General features: G+C 41.8%; 2 protein-coding genes across 13 annotated transcripts in view; both read right to left on the reverse strand.

The window, feature by feature from the left end:
- LOC116974495 (LIM domain only protein 7-like) overlaps positions 1–27,018 on the reverse strand; it is a 214,372-nt gene that overhangs the window by 42,698 nt on the left and 144,656 nt on the right. For 5 of the 12 annotated variants that reach the window (XM_033022990.1, XM_033022989.1, XM_033022986.1 and 2 more), the window contains exons 9-15: positions 23,720–24,037; positions 23,087–23,344; positions 21,202–21,408; positions 14,114–14,146; positions 8,916–9,036; positions 6,630–6,772; positions 4,421–4,856 (exon numbers count right to left, since the gene is read on the reverse strand). In XM_033022990.1, the coding sequence (XP_032878881.1) occupies positions 4,421–4,856; positions 6,630–6,772; positions 8,916–9,036; positions 14,114–14,146; positions 21,202–21,408; positions 23,087–23,344; positions 23,720–24,037 (1,516 nt within the window). The remainder of the gene's footprint in view (positions 1–4,420; positions 4,857–6,629; positions 6,773–8,915; positions 9,037–14,113; positions 14,147–21,201; positions 21,409–23,086; positions 23,345–23,719; positions 24,038–27,018) is intronic. The other 7 variants (XM_033022998.1, XM_033022994.1, XM_033022996.1 and 4 more) reach the window with 3 other exon arrangements.
- On the reverse strand, positions 17,860–20,086 carry LOC116974496 (LIM domain only protein 7-like). Its single transcript, XM_033022999.1, has one exon. The coding sequence runs from the start codon at positions 19,973–19,975 to the stop codon at positions 19,085–19,087; it is 891 nt and encodes a 296-aa protein (XP_032878890.1). The 5' UTR covers positions 19,976–20,086; the 3' UTR covers positions 17,860–19,084.

Genomic DNA, 27,018 nt, shown 5'->3' on the forward strand with positions numbered 1-27,018 from the left:
TTCCTACTTTTATGAGCAAGTTAGAAAGTTGTCCACTTACCAAGGGCGGCACAATGGTGAACTGGTAGAGACCCGGGTTCGATCCTAACTATAAGTGCTGTCTGTATGGATTTTGTACGTTCTCCCTGTAACTGCATTGGTCATCTCTGGGTGTCTAGTTTCCTCCCACTCTCTAAAGACGTACAGGTTTGTAGGTTAATTGGCTTCTGTAAATTGTAAATTGTCCCTAGTGTGTGTAGGATAGTGCTGGTGTACAGGGTCAGCTGGTCAGCACGGATTGCTGGTCAGCACGGACTCAGTGAGCTGAAAGGTCATTGTTGTGTGGAAAAATAGCTCTAAATTCTAAAGTAAAGATGTGGGATAATTCATTTTTTTCTTTAAATGTTTGGTATTCAGTATTCCAATTGAGAACGGCAGTCAGTCTCTGGAGGAAGTCCATACCAAAATTGTGCTCCCACCAGTGACTATGTCTCACTTGCTTAAGGCCATGCAGAGTGTCTGTAGGCCCAGCATTTGCAGTGGGCTCGTTCGTGCATCCTAATTCCCCCAGCAGGTGCATAACAACCTAGAGATTCCACCCGCAGGTGTATGTGGGCCACCATAGAGCGAGCCAAAATCTGGTTAGGGGCTAAGAACATGTATGCCCTACTTGGACTTGTTCCTCACAGAGCTGGAAGATGGTAGGATACCATCAGCAATAATCACAGGTGGGACACTAGGCTTGAAGATAAGGAAACCCACCGTGCCAAGAAGAAATGTGGTCTCAACAACACTGAGAATTGCGTGTTGTTACCTAACCAGGCTGGCACCAGCTGGGTCAAAGTTGCTGATTGAAGCCAGGCCTTCACTGCTTCAATCGCCTCTTGGAAATCACCTCATGAAAGCACATGTACCTGAATTGGAGTTCAGTCAAGATTTAACTGTGCATGTTCCATATGAGCTTCCATTAACCAAACTGGCATAAAAGATAAGTTGAGGCCAGCATAGGTCAGCTATTCAATATGATCCCAGGAATGAGTAGATTAAAGTACAATGAGTGTTTGTCGGCACTGGGCCTGTACTCACTGGAGTTTAGAAGAATGAGGGGGGACTTCATTGAAACATAGAGGATAAAGCTTGGATAGAGTGGATGTGGAGAGGATGTTTCCACAAGTGGGAGAGTCTATGACTAGAAGTAATAGCCTCAGAATTAAATAATCTTTCTTTTAGGAAGGAGATGGGAAATTTCTTTAGTCAGGGGGTGATGAATCTGTGGAATTCTATGCCACGGAGGCTGTGGAGGCCAAGTCAATGCATATTTTTTACAGCAGAGATAGATAGATTCTTGATTAGTACAGGTATCAAAGGTATGGGGAGAAGGCCAGAGAATGGGGTTAGGAGGGAGAGATGGATCAGCCATGAGTGAATGGCAGAGTAGACCTGATGGGCCAAATGGCCTAATTTTACTCCTATCACTTATGTTGCAAAGAGGAGATTATTACACAGGCTGCTTTTTTTTGTGTGAAAAAAAGCAGCCTGTGTAATAATCCCCTCTTTGCAACAGAAGTGATAGGAGTAAAATGTCTTCAATGTCTTCACCCTCGAATGCCAGCTGGAGCCATCACCGCCAACAGGTTTAAGATCTGGCAGAGAGGAAGGTACCAGGTGATGGGTACTCTGCTCCTCTGCCTCACTTTAGCTTTGGGGATCTGTGTCAGAGGTTATTACACAAAGCAGTCCTGTGCATTTCACATGCTCTTGTGTTGCCTCCAAATTCTGGGCCTAAAAACGTGGGCCTTATATTTTAAGCAAGAGTGTTGCAGTCTCTTTGCCAGTGTCCAAAGGGATTGCTCTTTGTATTCTGAACGTCAGTTCTAAGGTTTTGGTCACCCAGCGCATAAGCTGGCACAAGGACACGAGAAAAATCGGAGCAGGTGTAGTGATCATGGCTACCCACTCATTCCTAGGATTATATAGAATGGCTGACCTACGGTGGCCTCAACTTATGGTTCATTGCCAGTCTGTTTAATGGCAGCTAATATGGAACATGCACAGTTAAATCTTGACTGAACTCCAACTTAGAGAAGAAAATGGGTCAATCCAGACAGCTCAATTAGTTTAACCAGCACAGCGACAAAACGTGAATCATGATTTCAACACTCATACATTTCGTTATATTTCGACTTGTTCGCATTTCATCCGACAGAGGAGAAAAGTACCTCCTGCCTCGCCCACACCCAGCAAGGTTGTAGAAATCCACCCATCCATATTCTTGCTACATTCAGAAATATGGTAACACAAGAGCCATAAACAAGGGGAACTAAACCGATATGCACATTCCTTAACTTGACATGCCCCAATGAAATAAAATGATAAACTGGCTGAAGGCAATGAAAGGCCGATTTAAAATTGAGCCCATGTGACCAAAATAGAATAGCACATTTAAAAAGATGTTATTCTTGTGGCTGTGGTCTAGGTTCACAATATTTCACTTGGTGCTAGTGAAGCTTTACTCAGGGTTTTCTATGGCAACATGGCATTGAAAAAAAATTAGATGCTTGATTATGTGGAGCAGTGCAGCTTATCCCCAGTTACCAGATAACACACTGGCTGCTGGCAGCCACCAATGCCAAGGTCAGTGCTCTCTGTATAGAGCCAACTCCACTGTGGCTCAAAATCCACGGCAAGGTGTGAAATAACCTGGCTTCTTTGAAGTTTTCACCGTCATGGACACTGCTTGCCTTGGGGAGGTGTGTGGGCTTGTGGCTTAACACGTTTAGGAGACGGGCAACAGGAGGTTTCTCTGTTTGACAATGGCACAAAATCTCTCAATCTTGGGGCATCAATGTTAAGGTGTAGTGTATATGTACAAGTAACAAATATCCTCTTTAGAGACTTGCAGCACAGAAGAAGGCCCTTCGGCCCACCGAGTCCATACCAACCCTAAAGCACCCACTTACTACACTCCTCTATTAATTCTGTGTAGAGAGGAACTGCAGATGATGGTTTATACAGAAGATAGACATACAATGCTGGAGTATCTCAGCGTGTCAAGCAGCATCTCTGGAGAAAAATGATGGGTGACATTTTGGGTTGGGCACTAGATCAGACTTGCATTATATCACAAATTCTATTTTATTTTCCACATATTTTAATCACGTCCCCACAGATTCTACCACTGGGGGAAATTTACAATGGTCAATAAACCTACCACGTCTTTGAGCTGTGGGGAAAAAAGCATCGGCACCCGGAAGATACTTCTGTGGTCACAAGCACTATGTGCAAATTCCACACAGAGTGCCCGAGGTCAGGACTGCATCCATGTCACTAGCGCTGTGAGGTCTTGCCTCTATTAGCTGCACCTCCATACTGCCCCCACTGTCCAAAAAATAACCCAAAAGTTGAAATGCAAACAGTTGTTGCAGTTAGTGGAGCAGCACCAGTGACCCAGGTTCAATCTTGGCTTCTGATGCTGTCCGTGAAGTGCTTTTATATTCTGCCGTCTCGTGAGTTTCCCCCGCTTACTCGTTTCCTTCCACATCCCAAAGGTGTGCGGGATGGTAGGTTAATGGGCCATTGCAAATTGCCCCTAGTGTGTAGGTGTGCGGTAGAATCTGGGGGAGTTCATGTAAATGTGGGCGGCTTGATTGTAATCACGTACAGTATTTCCGCGGACTGGTTAGCACACAACAAAAAGCTTTTTGCTGTACACATGACAATAAACTAAACAGGAGAGCAGGTTGCAGGGAAATTAAAGTGCGAACAAGATTGTTCTGTGAACTACCATAGATCTAATTAACTGAATGGCTTCTTCAATGTTGTATGGAAAAATGGAAACTCAGCAAGCTGATGCAGATAGCTGCGGCAGTAAAAGATGGTAACAATTATGGCATTTTTGACAACGGGTCAGCCTGTAAAAAAATAATTTATCCGTTCCCTTTGCAAGTCCTTCTCAAATTTAATATTTACCAGCAATTTTTGCCCCTACTTTAAATATTAAAAGGGGATAGATTCAGATGCAACGGCCACGTGAAAACATATTTGCATAATCTTAATCTCAGAAATTAAAATTGGTTGCATTAAGTATGGTCATTTTTGGCTTCCAAAAATGCCCCAAATTCTCCAGCTATTCTCGTTTCGAATGCTGACAATTAAATATCAGAGCATTTTTCAAAACAGGAGCAATTAAGTAAAAAAAAAAGGTACAGGTTTCTCAAATTTTACTCTGTGAAAGCTAATCGGAAGACTGAGAGTAATCTCTATAGCTATTAAATTACAGGTCCAAAGGAGACTGGTTTATTATTGACAAAAAAAATGAAGGATCTTGTAACTTGAAACCTTCAATGTCTGAAGGAAAAATGACACCAAACCAATACACTTAATTAAAGCAGCAACCCTGAAACAGCGTTATCAAAATAAAGGTTTGTGTAGAATGACTTACTGGGTATGGCCTTGTGAGCGATGAGAGCTTTTTAGCTTGTGTCCCATAGGGTCTCGGGGAAACCACCGGAGCAATTCTTGACACGCTCGATCTTTGATAATTCCTGGGCAGAGAACTTGAAACTCGAGTCTGGTCAGCTTTATGGTCAATCGCTTGGCGCATATACAAGGGAAGTGAGCCTTGCCCTTCTGACATATTGTTGACGGTGTTTTTCGATTCTGGTGCCGGCCGTCTTCCTGGAGCTTGAACTGGGGGTGCTGAGGATACAGGCTCACGTTTCTGGAAGGTGAAAGGGGTTTCAGTTGCCACTGTGTGACTTCTTTCGTACAATCGATGCGGGGGTTTTCTTTCTTCTACAAACACTTCTTCATCAGAGGAGTTCAGCTTTCTGTAGTCAGTTTGGTTGTCACTGGATGAATCTTGGTGTCTGAGCTCCCTGTGTGGAAGGGTGGAGTAAAAGGAATGAGAGAAAGAGCAAAAATACTAATTAGATTAATGTTGAAGCTGAGATGATAAATAGGTGTGGTCTGTAAAAGTATTCAGTTAGGTTGTAACTTGTATACAGTGGGATACTGAAGAAAAATGCTTGCAAACTGCAAAGCCAGTCGCTTCAAGATAATTAGTGTCATATTTCAATCCTTGGCCCCACGAGAGGAACTAGAATGCAAAACGAATTGCATTCGCTGTTGATCTTCATTATTTTGCATCATTTGAACAACTCCCTGAACTTTCTACACAATCTGAATTCAAAAGTATAACTTGATGCTTTCACAAGTAGTAAAGCCCAATTGTAGAGAAAAATGTGACCACACATTTCCCCGACATCTGTTGTGCTTTAATGACTGATGACGAGAAAATATTTTTAATACGCGATGAAAAATTCCACAATGTCCCTGACATTTTACTAAAGTCACAATTTGCCATTTAATTGATATAAATGTTGCTGCTCATTGTCACTTTATTAAATAACTCCTGATGCACACACATAATTTTATTTTCAGAACCTATCTTGTACAATGAGTTGAATCAGAAATTTTGCATACGTTTTTTTCTAAACTAAAACCATCCTAACTGATTCCTAAAGGGGAAAAACAGTGTTATTTTACTTGTGTCACCAGTGGACTGCAGATCCTGTCTAGATTTGCATGCAACACAAATAGTTATTCCCCACCCATCTCCCCCCAAGATTCCATATTCCAAATTCTTCAGGTTTATGCACCATGAAGAAATGTGCAATGTATCTTAGCCACACTTGGACTTCATTTTTGAGACAAATACTTGGAACAAAAACAGCAATCTTCTGAATGTATTGCAAAAGGTACACAGCAATTATCAGAATGTAACATAAATACAGAAAATTCCAATAAACTCCTCAGAAATTCTGAATCTCAACATCAATTTAAAATCGAAATGGGTCCTTCTACTTGCTGAAAGTATTAAAGATTGCAACATTTCTTGGAATTATTATATGTGCTGCTCTGAATATATGATGTAAATTCCTTTTACCTCCCAGAACCATTAACCCATCTGAAGTATTTGACGATTCTTTGCCAAACATGGTCAATGCAGTTAGGGTCAGATAAACCAAACCCAACTGTTCAATAAGTTACTAGCATTAAAAGACAATTAAAAAAGAAGGAAATGCTAAATAAATTTCCTTGCATCTTGTTGCACACAAAACATGCAGATTTAACATGAGAATCTTTCACCATAGCTATGTTAATGCTGAACAACATAGAAAATCAAGACCAGTTCAAAAATTTAAAACAGCCTTAAACCTGAGGTGGCTCTTCGATTAGGTTACTGTCCCTTTTTAATTTCTAGCCTTTTTCACTTACGCCGCCCACCTATCATTCAACCCCCTCCCCTCACCTATATCAACCCATCATTTGTCAGGCTTTAGGCACAAAAAGCTGGAGTAACTCAGCAGGACAGGCAGCATCTCTGGAGAGGTGGAATGGGTGACGTTTCGGTCCAAGACCTTCTTCAGACTGGTTAGGGATAAGGGATGTCTATATCTCTCATTTCCCTTATCCTTAACCAGTCTGAAGAAGGGTCTCGACCTGAAACATCACCCAACGGCAACTACAGATGAGAAACAAGCACATCCCACAAAACAGAGTAGCAGAGATAAAAACTGAACTTGAACATAATATCCCATTGCATGGAGGTCTACTGGAGATAGCGATGCGAGATAATACTGGATTACCTTTCTTCCCTTATTTTCCGATATGTCTTTGTTGCTTTGAGACTCTCTCCGATTGTCATTTTCTCAATTTCTTCTCTCTCGTCTTTCTTCTTCTGTAGGCTGGAGTTAACACTTTTACGCCGATTCTTCCAACCTGCCAGATCCTGGGCAAAACAAACAAAATGGAGGAAATTTAGTTTATGCCAGTCACATGGCTATCCAGACAGCAAAGCCATTTTATCTGGGACCTACTCTCCCCCCCTTTCCCATCAATTCCCCCCTGATTCATCCACTCAACCACACACTGGTTACAATTGACAGTGGCCAATTAATCTACCATCAAGCACATCTTTGGGATATGGGAGGAAACCAGTGCACCCAGAGGAAACCCACAGAGTCACTGGAATAACATGCAAACTCCACACAGACAGCACTGGAGGTCAGGAGTGAACTTGGTTCTCTGGAGTTATGTGGCAGTGGTTTACTAGCTGTGCGAATATGGGTCACAACCTTAATTAGTGGCTGAAATTCAGAAATACAACAGGTGATTTAGATGCTAACACATGTACTGGTTTTAGGTTTAGAGAGGCTGTTCGATCCTCCGAGTCCGCACCAACTGTGCTTATTCCTCATCTGCAGTTGCCACTGGCAGATTTCCGTGTCGTTTTTACATCACACAAATACCATCAATAATGCATTTAAAACAAAGAATTGGCCCTTGCTATAATTCCTTACAGTAGAAAAATGTGCTGCCTTTAATCACTCCCCCCCCCCCCCCCCCCCCCCACCCCCCACATCATTCATTATCGTGACATTCCATGCAATTTTGCACCTGTCAGAATCAGAGATTTAAAGCCATGTTCCAGAATTATATTAAAGCCATGCCTTCAGGACAACATGTATAACTACCTCTCACATTTACCTTTCTTTATCTTCCCACTTTGTCTCAATGGTCATTTTATACAAACACTGTGCAGACACCTTCCTACTATGTAAATGCCTATTGCTAAATGCTTAACTTGTCAGTGTAATATAGAAAATTACAAGTAACAAAATTATAACAAAGGACTGGCTTTTCTGAAGCCGGTAGTCGAAAAAGTGCGCAATTTGCTGATGTTACTTTGGCTAAAAGAAGAGGAGAATGACGGGGAAGGGGTGGGGACGGGGAGGGAGGGAGGACAGAAGGGAGGGAGGAGAGAAGGGCGGGGAGCAGAGAAGGGCGGGGAGCAGAGAAGGACGGGGGCAGAGAAGGGCGGGGGCAGAGAAGGGCGGGGAGCAGAGAAGGGCGGGGGCAGAGAAGGACTGGGGCAGAGAAGGGCGGGGGCAGAGAAGGGCGGGGGCAGAGAAGGGCGGGGGCAGAGAAGGGCGGGGGCAGAGAAGGACGGGGCAGAGAAGGACGGGGAGCAGAGAAGGGCGGGGAGCAGAGAAGGACGGGGAGCAGAGAAGGATGGGGCAGAGAAGGACGGGGAGCAGAGAAGGACGGGGGCAGAGAAGGGCGGGGGCAGAGAAGGACGGGGCAGAGAAGGACAATGGGCAGAGAAGGACGGGGCAGAGAAGGACGGGGGCAGAGAAGGACAATGGGCAGAGAAGGACGGGGCAGAGAAGGACGGGGCAGAGAAGGACGGGGGCAGAGAAGGACAATGGGCAGAGAAGGACGGGGGCAGAGAAGGACGGGGCAGAGAAGGACGGGGCAGAGAAGGACGGGGCAGAGAAGGACGGGGGCAGAGAAGGACGGGGGCAGAGAAGGACAATGGGCAGAGAAGGACGGGGCAGAGAAGGACGGGGGCAGAGAAGGACGGGGCAGAGAAGGACGGGGCAGAGAAGGACGGGGGCAGAGAAGGACGGGGGCAGAGAAGGACGGGGGCAGAGAAGGGCGGGGGCAGAGAAGGGCGGGGGCAGAGAAGGGCGGGGAGCAGAGAAGGGCGGGGAGCAGAGAAGGACGGGGGCAGAGAAGGGCGGGGAGCAGAGAAGGACAATGGGCAGAGAAGGGCGGGGGCAGAGAAGGGCGGGGAGCAGAGAAGGACAATGGGCAGAGAAGGGCGGGGGCAGAGAAGGGCGGGGAGCAGAGAAGGACAATGGGCAGAGAAGGACAATGGGCAGAGAAGGGCGGGGAGCAGAGAAGGGCGGGGAGCAGAGAAGGGCGGGGAGCAGAGAAGGGCGGGTGCAGAGAAGGACGGGGGCAGAGAAGGACAGGGGCAGAGAAGGACGGGGGCAGAGAAGGGCGGGGGCAGAGAAGGACGGGGGCAGAGAAGGACGGGGGCAGAGAAGGACAGGGGCAGAGAAGGGCGGCTGTCGCTTTCAACTCACATTCTGCCATTGCTGGTCCTGTTCATTCATAGCTTGCTTTATTTTCAGCAATTCCTCAAATCTAAGAGATTTTCTCATTTTATCCCCTTCATCAGCAGACACATCATTGAGCGATTTACTCCTGAAATAAAATATAATAAAGAACAATAGTCAGCATGATATTCTATACCATGAATATATTCTACATTCTGTATCTTCCCCTTTGCTCCATCTATCGTGATTGATTTTGAACTGATTGTATCTATGTATGGTGTATCTGATCACTTGGCATAGCATGCAAAACAAAGCATTTCATTATACCTCAGTATATATGACAGTAATAAAACTAAACCTTAAACCTAAAACCCAGCAACATATTCCAGGCTCTCACCGCCCTTAGTGTAAAAAAATTGTACATCTCAAGAACGTTTCCCCTCACAACTTAAAGCTATGCCATTTAGTATTTGAAATTTCAAACACGAGAAAAAGGTTCTGTCTGTCCACCTTATACATGCCTCATAATTTTATATACTCTGTCAAGTCTCCCCTTTACCTCTGACGCCACGGAGAAAACAATACAAGTCTGCCCAACCTCTCCCCAAGCAAGAACACCTCATTCAGGCAGCAACCTCCTCTGTATCCCTTCCAAACCCTCAACATCGTTCCTGTAATGGGGCGACCAGAACTGCAAGCAATACTCCAAATGCAGCATATGCAAAGTCTTATAAAGCTGCAACATGTCTTCCCGGCTCATATACTTAAGGCCCCAACCAATGAAGGAAAGCATACCCGATACCTTCTTCACCACTCTACCTCATGTTGCCACTGTCAGGGATTGTACCTGATCTGATGGGATAGCATGGAAAACAAAGTTTGTCACTGTACCTCAGTACATGTGACAATAATAAACTTAATCTAATCTAATCTAACAATAGGCACCAGACGGTCAATGCACATTCATTGTAACTCAATGCTTCGATTACTTATATAAATGTTGTTCCTTTAGGTGCAATTAGACATTTTCACTGAAGACTCAAACTTCTTAATACTTCTTAATTATGCATTTTCTCAAAATATCATTATGTTAAAAATAAAATGCCACTAATCAAGTAAACAGCACGTCTCTCTGGAAAAGGCAAAATTGCACACAATTAGTCAATCAATACATCTGCATCTCTTCAGGAGATTCACAATGTGATAATTACATGTAATATTCAACACCAACTTCGTGGCATTTAGTTTGAGTGTTAATGCAAAGGAACCATAAATTATAGCAGTCAGTCAATTTCATTCAAATGCTTTGAAAAGCAAAGCTCTTGCGTGTTAAAATTCATCAGTTACGGTACATTCAGAAGCCATTAGGTTCATTTAACTTCAAATGCCTATTCTGAAGTTCAGCTGCAGGATTTGGCTTGGTGTATTTACAGATTTTGAACTATTTAAAGATCCAAAACAATCAAGTATTCAAGTTTAATATACGGTGAATTCACCCCACAGGAATCTGGCACAGTATTGCACACATATGGTTTAATCATTTAAATCTTGTCTGAAAACAACTGCATACCAAGTCAGCAGGGGTCTGGAGATGCAACTTGAGATAATCACCAAGTGACATTTAACTCTTTCATCTGAAAATTCTCCTTTCCCATGTATAATAAATGGTTTAATGCTTTGACTAAAAACATGCTATTTCTCTGCAAAGCACTATAACTTGGGAACATTTAAAAAGGTAATTAAAAACTGAAAAATGTGTCTGGCCAAGAATAAAACCATTGAAACAAAACACAGTAATTTGTGATATTTAATTTAAAGTCGGATTTATTTTGCACGTTGGAATACTTGCACATGCCTTGCAAGATTTGGCTACTTCCAGTGTTGGGGCAGAACTAAAGGGGAACACAAGATGGACGATCTCGTACTTATAAAGGGTATGAGTATAATCCTCTTGCTCACTCTCTCAAATTATACACATGAAGCATTCTCGTACTTTCCCAGTGGTCATGAAGGGTTTCTTGGACTGGAACTTTAAGCTCTGTTTACCTTTCCATGTCTGGCCGACTAAATGCTTCCAAAATTTTATATTTTTTTATTTCAGATTTCCAACATCTGCAGATTTTTTTTTTTCCCAACAACAATGCAGGGCTGCCAACTCTCACGCTTTGAGCGTGAGAATAACGCATTTTGGGAAATTCTCACGCTCTCAAGCTGATCACAAATATCTCACGCTCTGTCGTGAGAAATTCTGTGATCAACGAAAATTTCAAAACTCATATAAACTGCATGGGCCGCGGGTGTTGGAGAACCGGGGCTGAGGGAGAGATGGAAGCAGCGGGCGGGTACAGATGCGGGGAGCCGGGGCTGGCGAGTATTTGCGGGCTGGCGAGTGTTTGCGGGATGGCGAGTGTTTGCGGGGCTGGCGAGTGGCTCGCTGCAGCTCCGGCCATGGAGCAGACCCAGTGCAAGAGTCCCGGGCCATCGGAGGCGTGGGAAGCGTTGCGCCACTGCCGTGATTCGCCCAGGTGACCAGCATGGATCAGGATGCGGCTCGGTGCATCCTAGAGGACAACCAATGGCTGCTGGAAGTAAGTACCAAGCACTGGGTAGAAACGGTGGAAGATAGTGGACTTCAAATGGGAGTGGTTGGAGAAAGCACCCTGCTTGCCTGCTAGATTTTCACTTACTGTAACTGCAGGAAAAATGGTCCTGCTGAGAGGAAGACAGCAAAATACTGAAAATATTGGGGGTGAAAATGACTTCAGGCCAGTTTGTTAGGAAAATGAAATAAATGGTAACAGAATACTTATACAGCTGAGTGAGTATAATTTTATGGATGATAAATTGTGTTCAACCAATTGATGACTTATTTGACAAAGTAACTAGCATGTTAGATTACAAGGAGGCCAATGGATGTAGCAAATTTTGTTATAGATAATTTGGTCTGTGAAGTGCCCCATAAAAGATTACTGCATTAGATAAGCTTCTGTGGACTTGATCGTAATAGGTTAAGTCCATGGGGTCGGATATGGGGCTTTATGTGAGGGCCAGACATATTGTCAGTGCAGCGGGGCTAGGAGCAAGGAATAGTACTAGGTATGCAGTCCAGGGGAGTGTTCAGCACTGGGAACCTAAGCTGGTAAGCAGCTATGATCAGGGTAGAATGGTGGTGGGTGGGGGGGGGGGGGGGGGGGGGGGGGGCAGGTGTAAGGCTGGAGTCAGGGTCAGGAATGAGAGAAGGTATGCAATTGGAGTCAGGGTCAGGCGTAGTACCCAGTGTGCAGTGAGACACCCCCCCCCCCCCCCCCCCCCCAGTCGCTATGCTCCCTCAGGCTTGGTCTCTCACAATTTCTCACTCCCAACTCTCACCCAATGTTGGCAGCCCTGACAATGTGAGACCTGAGATGCACAGCACTGAAGGGTGCCTTCTGTGTAAAATGTTAAAGTGTGCACTGTAGTCTTGTAGGTATTTAAATTCTGCTTTTATTGAATAACATGTTATTGAATATGCAACTTCATAAGTAGAATGCCATGTAAAGGCGGCCATATCATACCTTTAATGTATACAACCTATTTGGACTTTATTTCTCAAAGAACTGGATAATGGAAGTCAAACTCAATATTTTCCGATGTAATAACAATGTAATAATAATCTTAACCCCCCCACCCACCACCGCAATCAAAGATGCCTACTTGCATCAGTGATAAAACAGGTTTGGGCCAAAATACAGTGATCAGTTATTAACATTTTGCTTATAGTAGTGTTCATAATACATATACGATTCTATGACTTTAAATGAACGTACAGCGTTATCCTGTTAGCAACACTAAACATGCCAGCAGCCAATGTCAAATGAAGCTGCAAATAAGCTTTGCAAATATTGCTTTGCACCTGTTCTGTTAAACCAACTGTAATAGGCAACTATTTTTGACCATCACCGCTTAGCATGCCAGCTGGGTTAAACTGCATATCATATTCCAGCAGATGTGACTCTGATCTGGGGCGTTCTTCCCTTTTGAACTGGTTTTATAAAACCTATCCATTTTTTTCCAGACAATGAAGTGTACAGATAGAACAACTGTGATTTTATCAACACTTTTTTCATGTTTCAGCAAAGGCCCAAGCGTAAATCCAATTAGTTAAACGTCACAGAAATGCAACTTGCTTTACAAGGAAGAGGTTTAAAAAGAAATCTGCCTATTCTACTAATGTACGTGCATATTCTTATGTTTGTTGTGCAGTTTAAACAGCAATTATGCTAAAAGTAGGTGATACTGCACAAGATATAGAGATGGCTTTCTATCGGAAAAGGGGTAGAAAGGTTGAGCCTCAACTCTATAAAGATATACGAATTAATGGCAAATGAGAAAATAACAATAAACTAACCACATTAAGTTTAGCAAATGAGAAAATAACGGCAAATGAGAAAATAAACTAACGCTAATGTTAAGTTTAGAACAACCAATCTGCAACGCTTAATGAAAGAGCACTAGATTTTAAAAATTTAGATTTAAATATTCTTATTTTGAAACTCTATTATCCCGAGCGTTACTTGGATTGGGATTAATCATCCTACTCCAAGACACAAATGAGGTTAGATGCCTTTACTACATGGGTCATCAAGGACATCAAAATGTTTTGAAACTGGTGTATGATCAATGGCAAAGATATAAACACATGCTGGTGCATTATTGTCTCTTCAGTATCTTGTCCCTTTCTCTGTTACGTTCTTTAGTTCCAGTTTTAAAGTCAGCATCAAAGCTACTATAAAAGCAGCTGTGATTCAACACTAATCTTCCACAACCTGCACTGTACTGTTTTTGTATTTAAAGTACAGGGTGACATTCCTTGCTTTTAATGACAAAATCAAAGTTGAGAATACCGTTGAGCTTTTAACATAGTTATTGCCGTCACCTGTCAAGTGTTGACAGCTCAAACTACTCTGGCTTTAGTGGATCATCCCAAACCTTCTCATGTGCATTACAAAGGAAAGCATACAGCTGCAGTTAGTGAACCATTTTCAGCGGCTAAATCCATTGGGATATTAAATGCACTAGACAATTAAAGTAGAATCCCCAGATCAGACATACTTATGTCTATTAGTATACGTTCGCATTGGCCTTGTTTCATAAGCATGCTATAGATGTCTCACACAGACACATCACAACGCAGAACATACATTGCACATGTAAATGTAAGCGCTTCAAGAGATGATGAAACTTACCCTGAATCATTATCAGTTGACTTTTGAAGAAGTCTAAGGAATTGAAGAAAATCAATAAAAGAAAACCATAAAACCAGGTTAACTTTGCAAAGTGAGGAACACAAGGCAGTTCCATCTGTAAACCAGGGTTCTCCATTATTCTTGAATGTTATGTTCTCAAACTTTCACAAAAGTAATCCAGTTTTACTAGAGTTTGATAATTACCCACTTGATTAAACTGGCCATCAGTCACAATTGCAATAATTACTAAATGAAAGGATCACTATTCAAATCTGCAAAAATACGAAAGAGGTTTTATTTTAAAATAAAATGCCTGACAAGTCTTTTAAATTATTCTTTTTGAAAGTTCCACTCAGCAAAATATAATTGCTCTTAAAACTGGAAATATTGCTCAGAATTCAAAAAGGTTTGAATGGATATATTTAGAATGCTACTTTGATACATAATTTATTTTAAAAAATGGTATGGACACAAATTACAGCCCTTTTCTCCTGCCCTCCGACATACGTTATACCTGCCCTTCAAAGCCACAAATTGGCTGCCAATCGATATTGTTACATATAAGGTTTACGAATAATGGGACAAACTAAATCATACATGATTAACGGCAATAAATATAATGGAATTCAAAGAACAGGACTCCCTCAAACAAACATTGATAACCATATGTTATTTATAGTTTCATTTATTGAGTTCCACATAAAATTTCTGTAGTAAATAAACTCCATGACATACAATGAACTGAATGATTGTAAACACATTAGACGCTCAAAACGCATGCAATCTTTTTTCCAAAACAAATTCTAAAAATAATATGTTCTAATAGATAGCCAGTGTCATGATACAACTTAGAAGTGAATTTGACTGAAACTGAACAATGATGAATTTCAGAGGCAGGGTACAGAGCCACTGCAATATTATGCACTCCGGAAGGAGATTGTGGCAAATCCCATCCTAAAGTGGTACTGGTTTAAACATTCATCATTTTCATGAAAGCTGAGAGGTCCTTTATAATTGACTTTGTGTTTGTTTAACAGAGTTCGATATTGTTTCAGTTTATTAAAACACCATTAATTAGATTGATAGATAAGTAGATTAAATGTGTTTCTCTCCTTCAAACGCATCATTAGATGCCAAGTGTGAATAATTCCAGGATCAAGCTATCTAACACATGAAGGGATTATCAATCAAGTCTTTGGGTCCAGAGCTTTCGGGGAGCATATATAAGCAGCAAGGTCAACAACTAAACGGGCAAATCACAAGTCACATTGATTGACTAGGATTAAGACACGTTTCACAATTTGACAATCTGCTTTGGTATTGAAGCAGTCAGTAGGTGGTGGCTTGGAAAATAAGAGAGGCTGGATGAACACAAGCCCATTTCTACGGATTAATAAAATGGACAGGCAGCTGAACATTCCACCACTAATAAATCCTGATCAAATAAAGCAGGCTGTAAAATGAGCTGTGGAAGTTTACAGAAAAGAATCATGGAAACATGGCCTTTTAATTCTGCAATAAGAGGCTGAAATGAATTTTGGATCACTATGGGGCAGAGTTCAACCTGACCCAGATCTTGCATTCATTTATTAGACGTGGACTTTACCTGCATTAACACAAAACCGCACAGCACAGGAACAGGCCCTTCAGCCCACAATGTGGACAATGATGCCAATTTAAATTGCACATTTGCCTGTGCATTGTCTATATCCCGCCATTCCTGCCTGTTCATAGATCCATCTAAATGCTGCTTTCACATTGCTGTTGTGCCTACTCCAACCACCTCTCGTGATCGAGGCACAAACCACACTGTGTAAAATATAAAACTGAGGAGGTTTGTTAAGTGTTAATCACATTGGTGAACCTAGAGTTAAATATAGGCCAGACCAGGTAAGGAGGGTTTCATTTCCTGAAGGACATCAATGAATCAAATAGATTTTTTTTTTTTTAATGATAAACTTGGTGTTTGTTTAACAGAGTTCGATATTTGTTTCAGTTTATTAAACTCATTAATTAGATAGAGAAAAAAAAAATCCAGTTTTACTGAATGAGTTAAATTTAAATTTCCCACCTGTCATGGTGGGAATTACACTCTTGATTCAGGATGAATAATCCAGAGGTGTGCCGAAGATTTTCGTAACTTAGCCATTCTGCTACCATATCCCTAACCTCCCATCTTCTTTCTGCCTCAGTACATCATTTTTATGGTATGCATGAGGGAGAATAGAATTGAACTTTATAGCTAGCTCAAAAACCACAAAGAAGGGTCTCGACCCGAAACATCACCCATTCCTTCCCTCCAGAGATGCCGCCTGTCCTGCTGAGTTACTCCAGCATTTTGTGTCTATCTTCAAAACCACAAATGTAAGCTACAAAACTGAACCTACTGCTCCTCAACAAAGCATTGGTAACTTCAGAAATACAAATTCAACTTGAAACAAAGCCTATCCATGTTCTCCAGAGATACTGCCTGACCCGTTGAGTTACTCCATCATATTGTGTCTTTCCTCTCGAAATACAACCATCCCTTTGCTACCTCAACTCCAATACAAATTACACATCAACATTAAAACATTGTATCTGAAGTAATAGACACGACAATAGGTGCAGCAGTAGGCCATTCAGCCCTTCGAGCCAGCACCGTCATTCACTGTGATCATGGCTGATCATCCACAATCAGTACCCCATTCCTGCCTACTCGCCATATTCCTCGACTCCGCAATCTTTAAGAGCTCTATCTAACTCTCTCTTGAAAGCATCCAGAGAATTTGCCTCCACTGCCTTCTGAGGAAGAGAATTCCAGATTCACAACTATCTGAGTGAAAAAGTTTTTCCTCGTCTCCGTTCTAAATGGCTTACGCCTTATTGTTAAACTGTGGCCCCTGGTTCTGGAATCCCACAACATGGGGAACATGTTTCCTGCCTCTAGCGTGTCCAATCCCTTAATAATCTTAAATGTTTCAATAAGATATCCTCTCATCCTTCTAAATTCCATTGTATACAAGGCCAGTCGCTCCATTCTTTCAACATATGATAGTCCCGCCATCCCGGGAATTGACCTTGTGAACCTACGCTGCACTCCCTCAACAGTAAGAATGTCCTTCCTCAAATTTGGAGACTAAAGGGCCTGTCCCACTTTCACGACCTAATTCACGACCTCTGCCGAGTTTGCCCTTGACTCGTATTCGCAGCATGGTCATCACGAGATCGTAGGAAGTCGTAGGTAGGTCGTGATGCTAGTCGTAGGTACTCGTGGCATCAAGTAGGTCGGGACGTTTTTCTAGCCTGATGAAAAATGTCCACGAGTAAAAAAAGGTTGTGAATTAGGAGGTGAAAGTGGGACAGGCCCTTAAAACTGCACACAACACTCCAGGTGTGGTCTCACTAGGGCCATGTACAACTGCAGAAGTTCCTCTTTGCTCCTATACTCAACTCCTCTTGTTATGAAGCCCAACATGCCATTAGCTTTCTTCACTGCCTGCTGTATCTGCATGCTTACTTTCAGTGACTGATGAGCAAGGACACCCACATCTCGTTGTACTTCCACTTTTCCTAACTTCACACCATTCAGATAAAATCTGCCTTCCTGTTCTTGCGATCAAAGTGGATAACCTCACATTTATCCACATTAAACTGTATCTGCCATGCATCTGCCCACTCACCCAACCTGTCCAAGTCACCCTGCATCCTCATAGCATCCTCTTCACTAATATTGCTAATATTTGCTAATATTACTTTTAATCCCTTCATCTAAATCATTAATGTATATTGTAAATAGCTGCGGTCCCAGCAACAAGCCTTGCAAGACCCCACTAGTCACTGCCATTCTGTTGCAATGTGAGAACCAATCTGGTTATGCCCACAAAAACTTGCAACTCTTTTCAGGTATCAGTGACTTGGAGCGGTTTTGCTTTTTAATGTCAAACTAAAGTAGTAAAATTGTGTTTCGAAGATACATTCCTGTATCAGCAATGGATTCAGGGATACTGTCAGGTGGGTTGAATACCCATTTTAATTTGACCGAGTTATTTTCACATCCACTGTAGAAATTCAGATTATGGCAGGAGGATATACTAAATATGTTAATATTCCTAAAATGTACCAACTGCTGTGCTTTGAGTAATCTAAAGAACATTCCATTAACAGCCTTCCAACAAGCATTCCTACTTCATGCAATGGTTAAAATAATTCCTACTTTGATACCCTTTATTCTCCTAATCAAAAAAACATGTTTACCCTTTAGATTGAGTTATATAACAACATTTATCAAACATTTCCTGATCTACAAATAAGTTAGTCCTCCCTGCTACACTCAGTCTGAAGAAGGGATCGGACCCAAAATGTCACCTATCCATTCCCGCCACGGATATTCCCTGCCATCTGAGTTGCTCCAGCACTTTGTGTTTTACTATTAAATATCACCCCACAAAGTTACTGATGTACCTGGAAGGAGAATGCAGGAACATGGTACCGATTGTGGATGATCAGCCATGATCACATTGATTGGCGGTGCTGGCTTGAAGGGCTGAATGGCCTACTCCTGCACCTATTGTCTATTGTCTATTTTTCAAGAGATGTTGCTATCTTGTTATAATTATAGTGAGGCAGAGAAAGAATGAACATAATTTAGCTTCCATAACTCCAACGTGATAACATGAAAAGGATTTATTACAGTCAAACAATGTTCCCCTCAACAACATGCTTTTTTTTGCCGCAATTCGATGAGTTTACTGCTTATCACACATGTAGCAGTTGCCAATCATGACAGTGACAAGGCATCAATAATATTGCTGCTTATTATTTTTTAAATGTTGAGACGTTAATTCTGGAACAACCAATGGAAGTTAAGTGCTTGTTAAGATGATTTGTTCTTATTCATGGCCTAGTAAGTCAAACTGGCCTATACAAAATACTACATACTAGAAAAATCAATGATACAGAAACTCCACATGTTCACACTTCATGCATGTCTTAGTCATTACTGCAGGGACTTGCCCCATTTGGTTTAGAGGCAGGGATGAAACGCACACTTGCAACGCGCCCTAACCTCTCAACCAGCTGATGCCTCTTGTGTCTCAATCTGCTGGCCTCCCTTATTTGCTCCCACTTCTTTGAATCCTCTTCACTGCATGAGGCAGGAGCAAAGTTCGAAGATTTCACTGCTTTATTAGCTTGAGATAGCGCCATTCTCCGAGAGAGCATGTCATCTTTTTTTGGGCATGGCAATACACCTTCGCCATTTTCCGATTCTTCCAATTCTTCGGAACCTTGCTTCGGCGGACAAAGGAATTTTGAACGGAGTGACTCTGGCAAAGCCCACGGATTTGGGAAGGGAATGGGATTGTATATGTCTGGTGCACCCGAAGGCAACGGTGGCTTGGTTTGAGAATCACGTTCCTTCCTAATGATCACATCATCCTTTTCCGGATCAGGAATGACGCTTTTGTCTCTTCTTTCTTGAGCTACGAGTCTTTCAACCGAGTCGCTGGAGCCAAAGCTGCTTTGTTCCTGACTGTGAAAAGGTTTCAAGTTGACAGTGGAGCAGAAGGCACCAGTTTTACGACTGAACATGTCGTCATTTTCCAAATCCGGTTCCAAGTCCTCATCGTCCTCATCTTCCAATCTGCCAGAGTGGGAGTGATCAACGAGGAGGACATTTCGATTCTGCATCAGAATCCTCGGGCCCGCGGCTGGATCGAGCTTTGGTTTGCAAACAGAGAAGTCTACTAGTTCTGAATAAGTAGGACTTGCGTGTAACATTTGAAGGAACGGAAACAGGCTGGAGATATATATTTTTTTAAAGATAAAAGAAAAAGGAAATATGTATTGGAAAAAGACCAGGAAAAATAAAAATCCAAGCATTCTCCAAATCAAGCAAGACTAGATAAGAAAGGGTACGATAGAGCATAAGCATTAAGACAAATATTTGCAGTTAACTTGAGCAGCAAATGCAATAGACCTGCATTAACAAAACGTTTTTGCGAATGGTATGTTAGCATTCATAGCAAAAGGATTTGAGTATAGGAGCAGGGAGGTTCTACTGCAGTTGTACAGGGTATTGGTGAGACCACACCTGGAGTATTGCGTACAGTTTTGGTCTCCAAATCTGAGGAAAGACATTCTTGCCATAGAGGGAGTACAGAGAAGGTTCACCAGACTGATTCCTGAAATGTCAGGACTTTCATATGAAGAAAGACTGGATAGACTCGGCTTGTACTCGCTAGAATTTAGAAGATTGAGGGGGGATCTTATAGAAACTTACAAAATTCTTAAGGGGTTGGACAGGCTAGATGCAGGAAGATTGTTCCCGATGTTGGGGAAGTCCAGGACAAGGGGTCACAGTTTAAGGATAAAGAGGAAATCCTTTAGGACCGAGATGAGAAAAACATTTTTCACACAGAGAGTGGTGAATCTCTGGAACTCTCTGCCACATAAGGTAGTTGAGGCCAGTTCATTGGCTATATTTAAGAGGGAGTTAGATGTGGCCCTTGTGGCTAAAGGGATCAGGAGGTATGGAGAGAAGGCAGGTACAGGATACTGAGTTGGATGATCAGCCATGATCATATTGAATGGCGGTGCAGGCTCGAAGGGCCGAATGGCCTACTCCTGCACCTATTTTCTATGTTTCTATGTTTCTATGTTTTCAGGACAACCTGCCTTGGAATTTTACCATCACAGAATGACAGATCAATTGAATGGAAATACGTCTACTATCATGTTAGCTGAAGGCCACATTTTACAATTCGCTAAAAGCAGCAGCCACTTCAGTTTTCAACCACAAACGGTATCCTTCTTAAAAGCCATAGTGCAAATCCATAATCTCCTATTAAACATGGATTAAATTTATCATGCAGACTGAAATGCACCATATTGCAATGCACCATAATAGCTTGAAGCAAATTCAGTTTATAAAAATATCAATTTAGTTGGCAATTAAATATTTTGCATACTTCTCCCTTAAATGTAAGCATTGTTAAATGCACCTTGCTGTAATAATATCTTTATATTTGCACTAAATTCTACACAAGGCACAAAGTAGTTCTGAGCTTAGTGCAATTTTGTTAAGGAATTTAATGAAAGGCATCAACCTTGTTTCAACTAAGTTGTGAGCGGCACCTTCTGCCTGTCCTTGGGATTTCACTGGTTGAGATTTAACATTTTGTACATGGTGCTGTGGACCGCTTCTACAGCAATTTTCAAAGCCAGTCATTTTACTCTGCTCCGGGCTGCCTTTGATGAGGGAGCAGTGATTGGTATCGAATTCTAAATCCTCTGGAAACTCAAATGGCTTCTTTCTGCATTTGAAAGATGGAGCAGTAAAACAGAAGCAAACAGAGGAAAATTAAATGTTAGGAAAGAAGGCAGAAATCATCAGGAAGGTAAAACAGTTAAATCCACAGACAGAAATTAAACAGGATTCTATATTTAAGCAGGCAGGGCAGGAAATTGACCTTCAAACAAGACAGTAGTATGTGCACATATTGCACCACTTCCTTCGACTTCAGTTGAATCAAAACACCAAAGCAAGTGTTCAATGGTCACTACTGCCTGATATATTTAGCACATTCAGCAAAGAAGAAATTCCTCCAATGCATCCATTGCTTCCCAATTTTACAAATTCCCATCTGCATAATTTATCTTATCTCATCACCAATATATTCACGATTGTCAAATATCAGTCTAGTGATTTGAAGTCTACAACTTCTGAAAGAAATTTTGAAGCACCCAGAGGTAGTTCCAAACCACAAGTATCACTCAACATTCAAAGCCTGGAGATTAAATATCTTGTTTATTGACCCTTTCCCTTTCAATTAAAAATCCTTAGCTTGCATGCTGGATAAGTTCCACCTGCCTCAACTTTGCCCAACAATTTTTTTTAAATTGTGCATTATTTAAACTACAAATTGGATGCAACTGCTAAATCAAATTGATTAAAACAATCCAAATTTGTCAAAGGAATGTCACTATATGTCTCTGCCTGTCAAAATTAAATGTGTTTTTTGTTCTTATAGTGGAATATTATGATGCATCTTTATAAATTGCGATCGCCTCAGCAATTCAAACAGAACCATTTTATTGACCTTACATCTTATACTACACGTCTTTAAAAAAGACTTGAATATCAGTAGAGGGAAAAAACAGAACATTTGAAAAAAAAGGTCAGAAAAGTAACGAGGAATAGAGCTCAATTTTAGCAAGAAATGTTTTGTAAGAAAAAAAGTATCCCAGAAAGAAGGAAAGGAAAATATTTGTATTTATACACCACCTTTCATGATCACAAAACATTGCAAGGTACTTACAACTAAGGTGGCACATTTTAATTACTATCAATGTTGTAAAACATGTATAATTGCAGCTGATTTACTCATATCTGGACCTAGCAAATAGCATTAAAATCTATGCAGACCTGCTTTTGTTGAGGGACAGGCACAACCCAGGGCACTGGGGCATATTTGGCTGTCCTTTGCGAAGCAAAGCACCAGAGACCAGGGTTAGATCCCGACTACAGGTGATGCCTGGACAGGGTGTGTACATTCTCCCTGTGACCGTGTGGGTTTTCTCCAGGTGCTCCGGTTTCCTCCCACACTCCAAAGACATACATGTTGGTAGTTAATTGGCTTTGGTTAAAAAAAAAAAAGATTATTGACCCTAATACATAGGATGCTAGTGGATGCGGTGATCGCTGGTCAGCACAGACTCTGTGGGCCGAAGGGCCTGTGTCGACACTGTATCTCTCAATTCTACAGTCAGTGTTGTGGAATTTTTCAATCTGCATCCCACTGAGAGGACATTGGGGACTGAACTTAACGTCAAACCAGCACCTCATACAGTGCAGCAGTCTCTCAGTATTTCACCCAGTTGTCAGCATGAATAATGCAACCAAGGATCTGGAGTGGGATTTGAACCCACCACCCTTGACTCTGAGGTGACAATCTCCACACTGTGCAAAAGGTTGGTCAGAAAAGAACAAACCTGATGTATTGAATCTGTTTATACCATGGCCTTCGCCGAGACCCCAACTGTATCTGTTTCCATCCCTCTGCTCCCTCGGGAGTCCAATACTTTGGTAGAAATCTATCATGTGTTGCACCTGGCCCTGCTCCTACTGGGTTCAGTTTGCGAGCATACAGATCATCCTTTTCGATGTCTGGAATGACACCCATTTCATCTTCTGAAGAGGACTCATCTCCAAGTGACAGGCAAGTTGCAGCAGACCCTCCAAGCTGGTTGCTGTTGGAAACATCCACTGCAGTAAGGTTTATCTGCCAGTATGTACACAGCAGACACACACAACTATGCTTTATTTTAAAATTTCAAGCTCCTAATTACAAATGTGTGTTAGTTAAAAGCCATCTTTTCAACAACACTTGACTCGTTGCAAAGATACATGCCAATCCAGCTGAATGTAGAGGGTTATATTATGCAACGCACAAGCAAGTAGAAATATTGCAGGAATTATTGATGACTAGTGGGAAATATTTTGCCTATGAAATGCAAAGGAACACGGCGGATTTTTTTAAATTTTATTTTGTTTTTAAAGAATTAAACATCAGCCACTGAAGCTCAAAAGTAGCACCTCATTGCCAAGCCACAACCATTTCTAACCTGCGTGGTTTCTCATGGTCTTCTATCAAGTGGGTGACATGACTGGACAAGGAAGCAGCTTGCTGGGTCTGTGTGGGTAGGGTTTTATCCAGTCCCTGAAGTTTATGCCTTGCAAATGGAATAGGTTTACCAGATATCCAGTGCACCAAGTCATCCACCACAGGATCAAACTCGTTTCTCATGCTAAATGATCCAGAATCAGTCCCAGGACAAACAGGTTCCAGATTCTGAGGCATTCCATTCTCACCTCTGGCGGAGGTACCTTTGGAGGAAATGCCATCAGCAACTTCTTCTTCTTTTACGATTGATTCTTTTCTACTGAGGTCAATTAAAATAATTTGGATTGAACCACAATGCACAAACAAAATGCGATTCCAAAAATGCAGAACAGATACATGAAAGTTCAGTTCAATAATGTCTCCTGACCATCAGCTCCTCTTACCGCTTACCCTGTCTTGCAAGTTGAAGACACACATAAAAATTGAAGGCACATAACTACACCATGATATTAACTTACAATGCCAGTGGAAAGCCCAAGCTCGTAGATAGCTCCCTTACCAGAAGTCCCAGGAGCACAGTCTCAGGATAAAGAATCATCTGTTTAGGATTGAAAGTAGCACACTTCTTCATCCAAAGGACCGTAAATCTTTGCAATCCACTACCTTAGAGGGCTATAGATTGCTCAGTCATTTGAGTAAATATGCAAGGCTGAGCTTGATGGATTTTCCGACACTAAGAGGATATGTGCATCAGAAAGGAATGTACTCTTAGGCATAGGATCAGTCATGACCTCATTGAACACATAGCAGGCTTGAGGAGTTGTATGACCACCCCCTGTTTCTATTTATTTTCTTACCCATGCACTTTCAAGACAGATGCACTGCTGTATTACAACCCACAAAAGTAAAGGCATTGAGAGGCCGTGTAAAAGATATTTGCAACAGTAATACAGGTTATTATTGCTGACTGATGCAGCTCTAAACTCGTTGTGCATTGCGTGCACTTTCAGGCTGACACTTTTTCTTAATGTCTCAAATAAGTAGACTAGAAGGATGACTTTCTTATAACACTTGCTAAATTATAGTCAACTGAAAATATCAGGATTAGTCCAATCGATCCAATGGATTTTGTTCAGTCCTGACTATTCCAACATAAATGTGCTGTCATGGCTGTTGATAGAGAATACCGATGGTAGAGTCATCAGTTGTAGAATCAGTCGTACAGCACCTCAACATACTCTTCAGCCTACCATGTCCATGAGAACCACTTAATTGATGCAGATCCCATGATCTAGCAATTGGTCCATAGGTTTTAGGTGTTTCTTTTGATACTTAAATGTTGTGAGTTTCTGTGTCTCTACCAACTCCTCAGGAGGTTCATTTCAGGTTTCCATCACTATCTGGATGGAAATATTCTTCCTCACATGCTGCCTGAACATTTTATTCTGTACATTAACCTATGCCCTCTGGCTATATACATTAGTACTCTGGGAAATGTTTCCTACTATCTAGTTTATCTATACCCTTATACTTTGTATACCTTTATTACATTTCCCACCAGTCTTCTACACTCCAAGGAAAACAAATCCAGCCTATCTGCTACCTAGTACTGCACAAGTGGCGTCACAGTGGCACAGCTGGTCGAGCTGCTGCACCATAGCACCAGAGACCTAGGCTCAATCCTGACCCAGAGTGCCATCTGTGTGGAGTTTGCATGTTCTCCCTGTGACCACGTGGGCTTCTTCCTAGTGCTTCAGCTTCCTCCCTTTTCCCCAAAACATGCAGGTTTGTAGCTTAATTGGTCTCTGTAAATCGCCCCTAGCGTGTTGAGCTAGTGTGAGTGGGTGATCGATGGTCGGCACGGAATCGGTGAACCAAAGGGCCTGTTTCCATGCTGTGTCTTTTAATTCAATTCTATTCAATAACTGAAACACTCCAGCCCAGGCAAGCTTCTGGTGAATCTTCTGAAGAAGGGTCCCAACCCGAAACGTCACCTATTCCTTTTCTCCAGAGATGCTGCCTGACCGGCTGAGTTGCTCCAGCTTTTTGTGTCACGCTTCTGATGAATCTCCTCTGCACCCCCAGGTGTAATCACATCTTTCCTATCGTGTGGCAATCAGAAATTCATACAGTATTCCTGCTGTGGTCTAACAAGCCTTTTGTAAAGTCACAGCATAACTTCCCTTCTCTTATATTTGTCGCCCTCTCTAACAAAGGCAAGTATCCTGGATTCCTTCTTAACCAGCTTAGCCCCTAATACACTATTTTCAAGGACAAGTCCATTGGACATGTGGCCAATTTCTGATCCTCAATACAGGCACCTCAAGTTTTACACATGCTTGATTTACGAGTTCTTAGAATAATGCGCTTGTCTATTTACTACCAAATTTTAATTTATGCATACCTAATTTCAGAATAACATGCTCAAATATATGCCTGGCATCGTATGGCAGTGTGGTTGCGGCGGTATCTGGCATATGTTTCATTTGCGTGCTCGTTGATTTATGCTTTTCAAGCGCATAACCCCTGCATAAAACGCCAGTGGCCTGAACTTCCTCTGGTCCTACCGTTCATTGCGTATGACAGAGGCATATTACATTCCTCCAAAAATCATTGTCTTACACCTATCTGCCATTCCTCGTCCTATCTTAACAACTTATCAACAACTGTGAGCTCATGAATAATGCTTTTTACATTCACGTCCACGCCAAGTGTATCATAAACAGTAATGATCCCATCACTATTGCTGCGGTACTTCACTGGTCACAGGGACTGGAACCTTAACAGTTTCCTCACCATTACTCAGCACACATTCTCCACCTTTTCTACAACTAGCCAGATATAAATGCTGCATGAATAATGTGTTAAACGTTGATCCTAAAATATATATATTTTTTTATTAAGTAACAAAAGAATGAATTTAGCAACCAAACATGAATGTGACTGATGCCACAATAAGGAAAACAACCAGTTTATTTGATTAAGACTGGCACACACAAATTATTGAAGCTCTTCGCTAAAGAATCTAAAAGATAAATGTAACATTGCCGTTTTTTATAATCTACTATTTTTCAAATGCTATGTCAGTCAGCATTTGTGTAGAGAAAAAAAGTGTTGATGTTTCTGATCACCCAGGTCATCAACGTGACCGTATTACTTTGTGAACATGAATTCCCTTTACTTTCTGTGCTTGCTTCACATTTCCAGCACCTGTGGTATCTGGCATTCCACCAAAAACAGATAAAAGATTAAAGAATTAAGTTCGAAGATTAGTTGGGATAAATTTGGATTTTATTCCCA

This window comes from Amblyraja radiata, chromosome 6 (genome assembly GCF_010909765.2).
Source record: "Amblyraja radiata isolate CabotCenter1 chromosome 6, sAmbRad1.1.pri, whole genome shotgun sequence".
NCBI lineage: Eukaryota > Metazoa > Chordata > Chondrichthyes > Rajiformes > Rajidae > Amblyraja > Amblyraja radiata.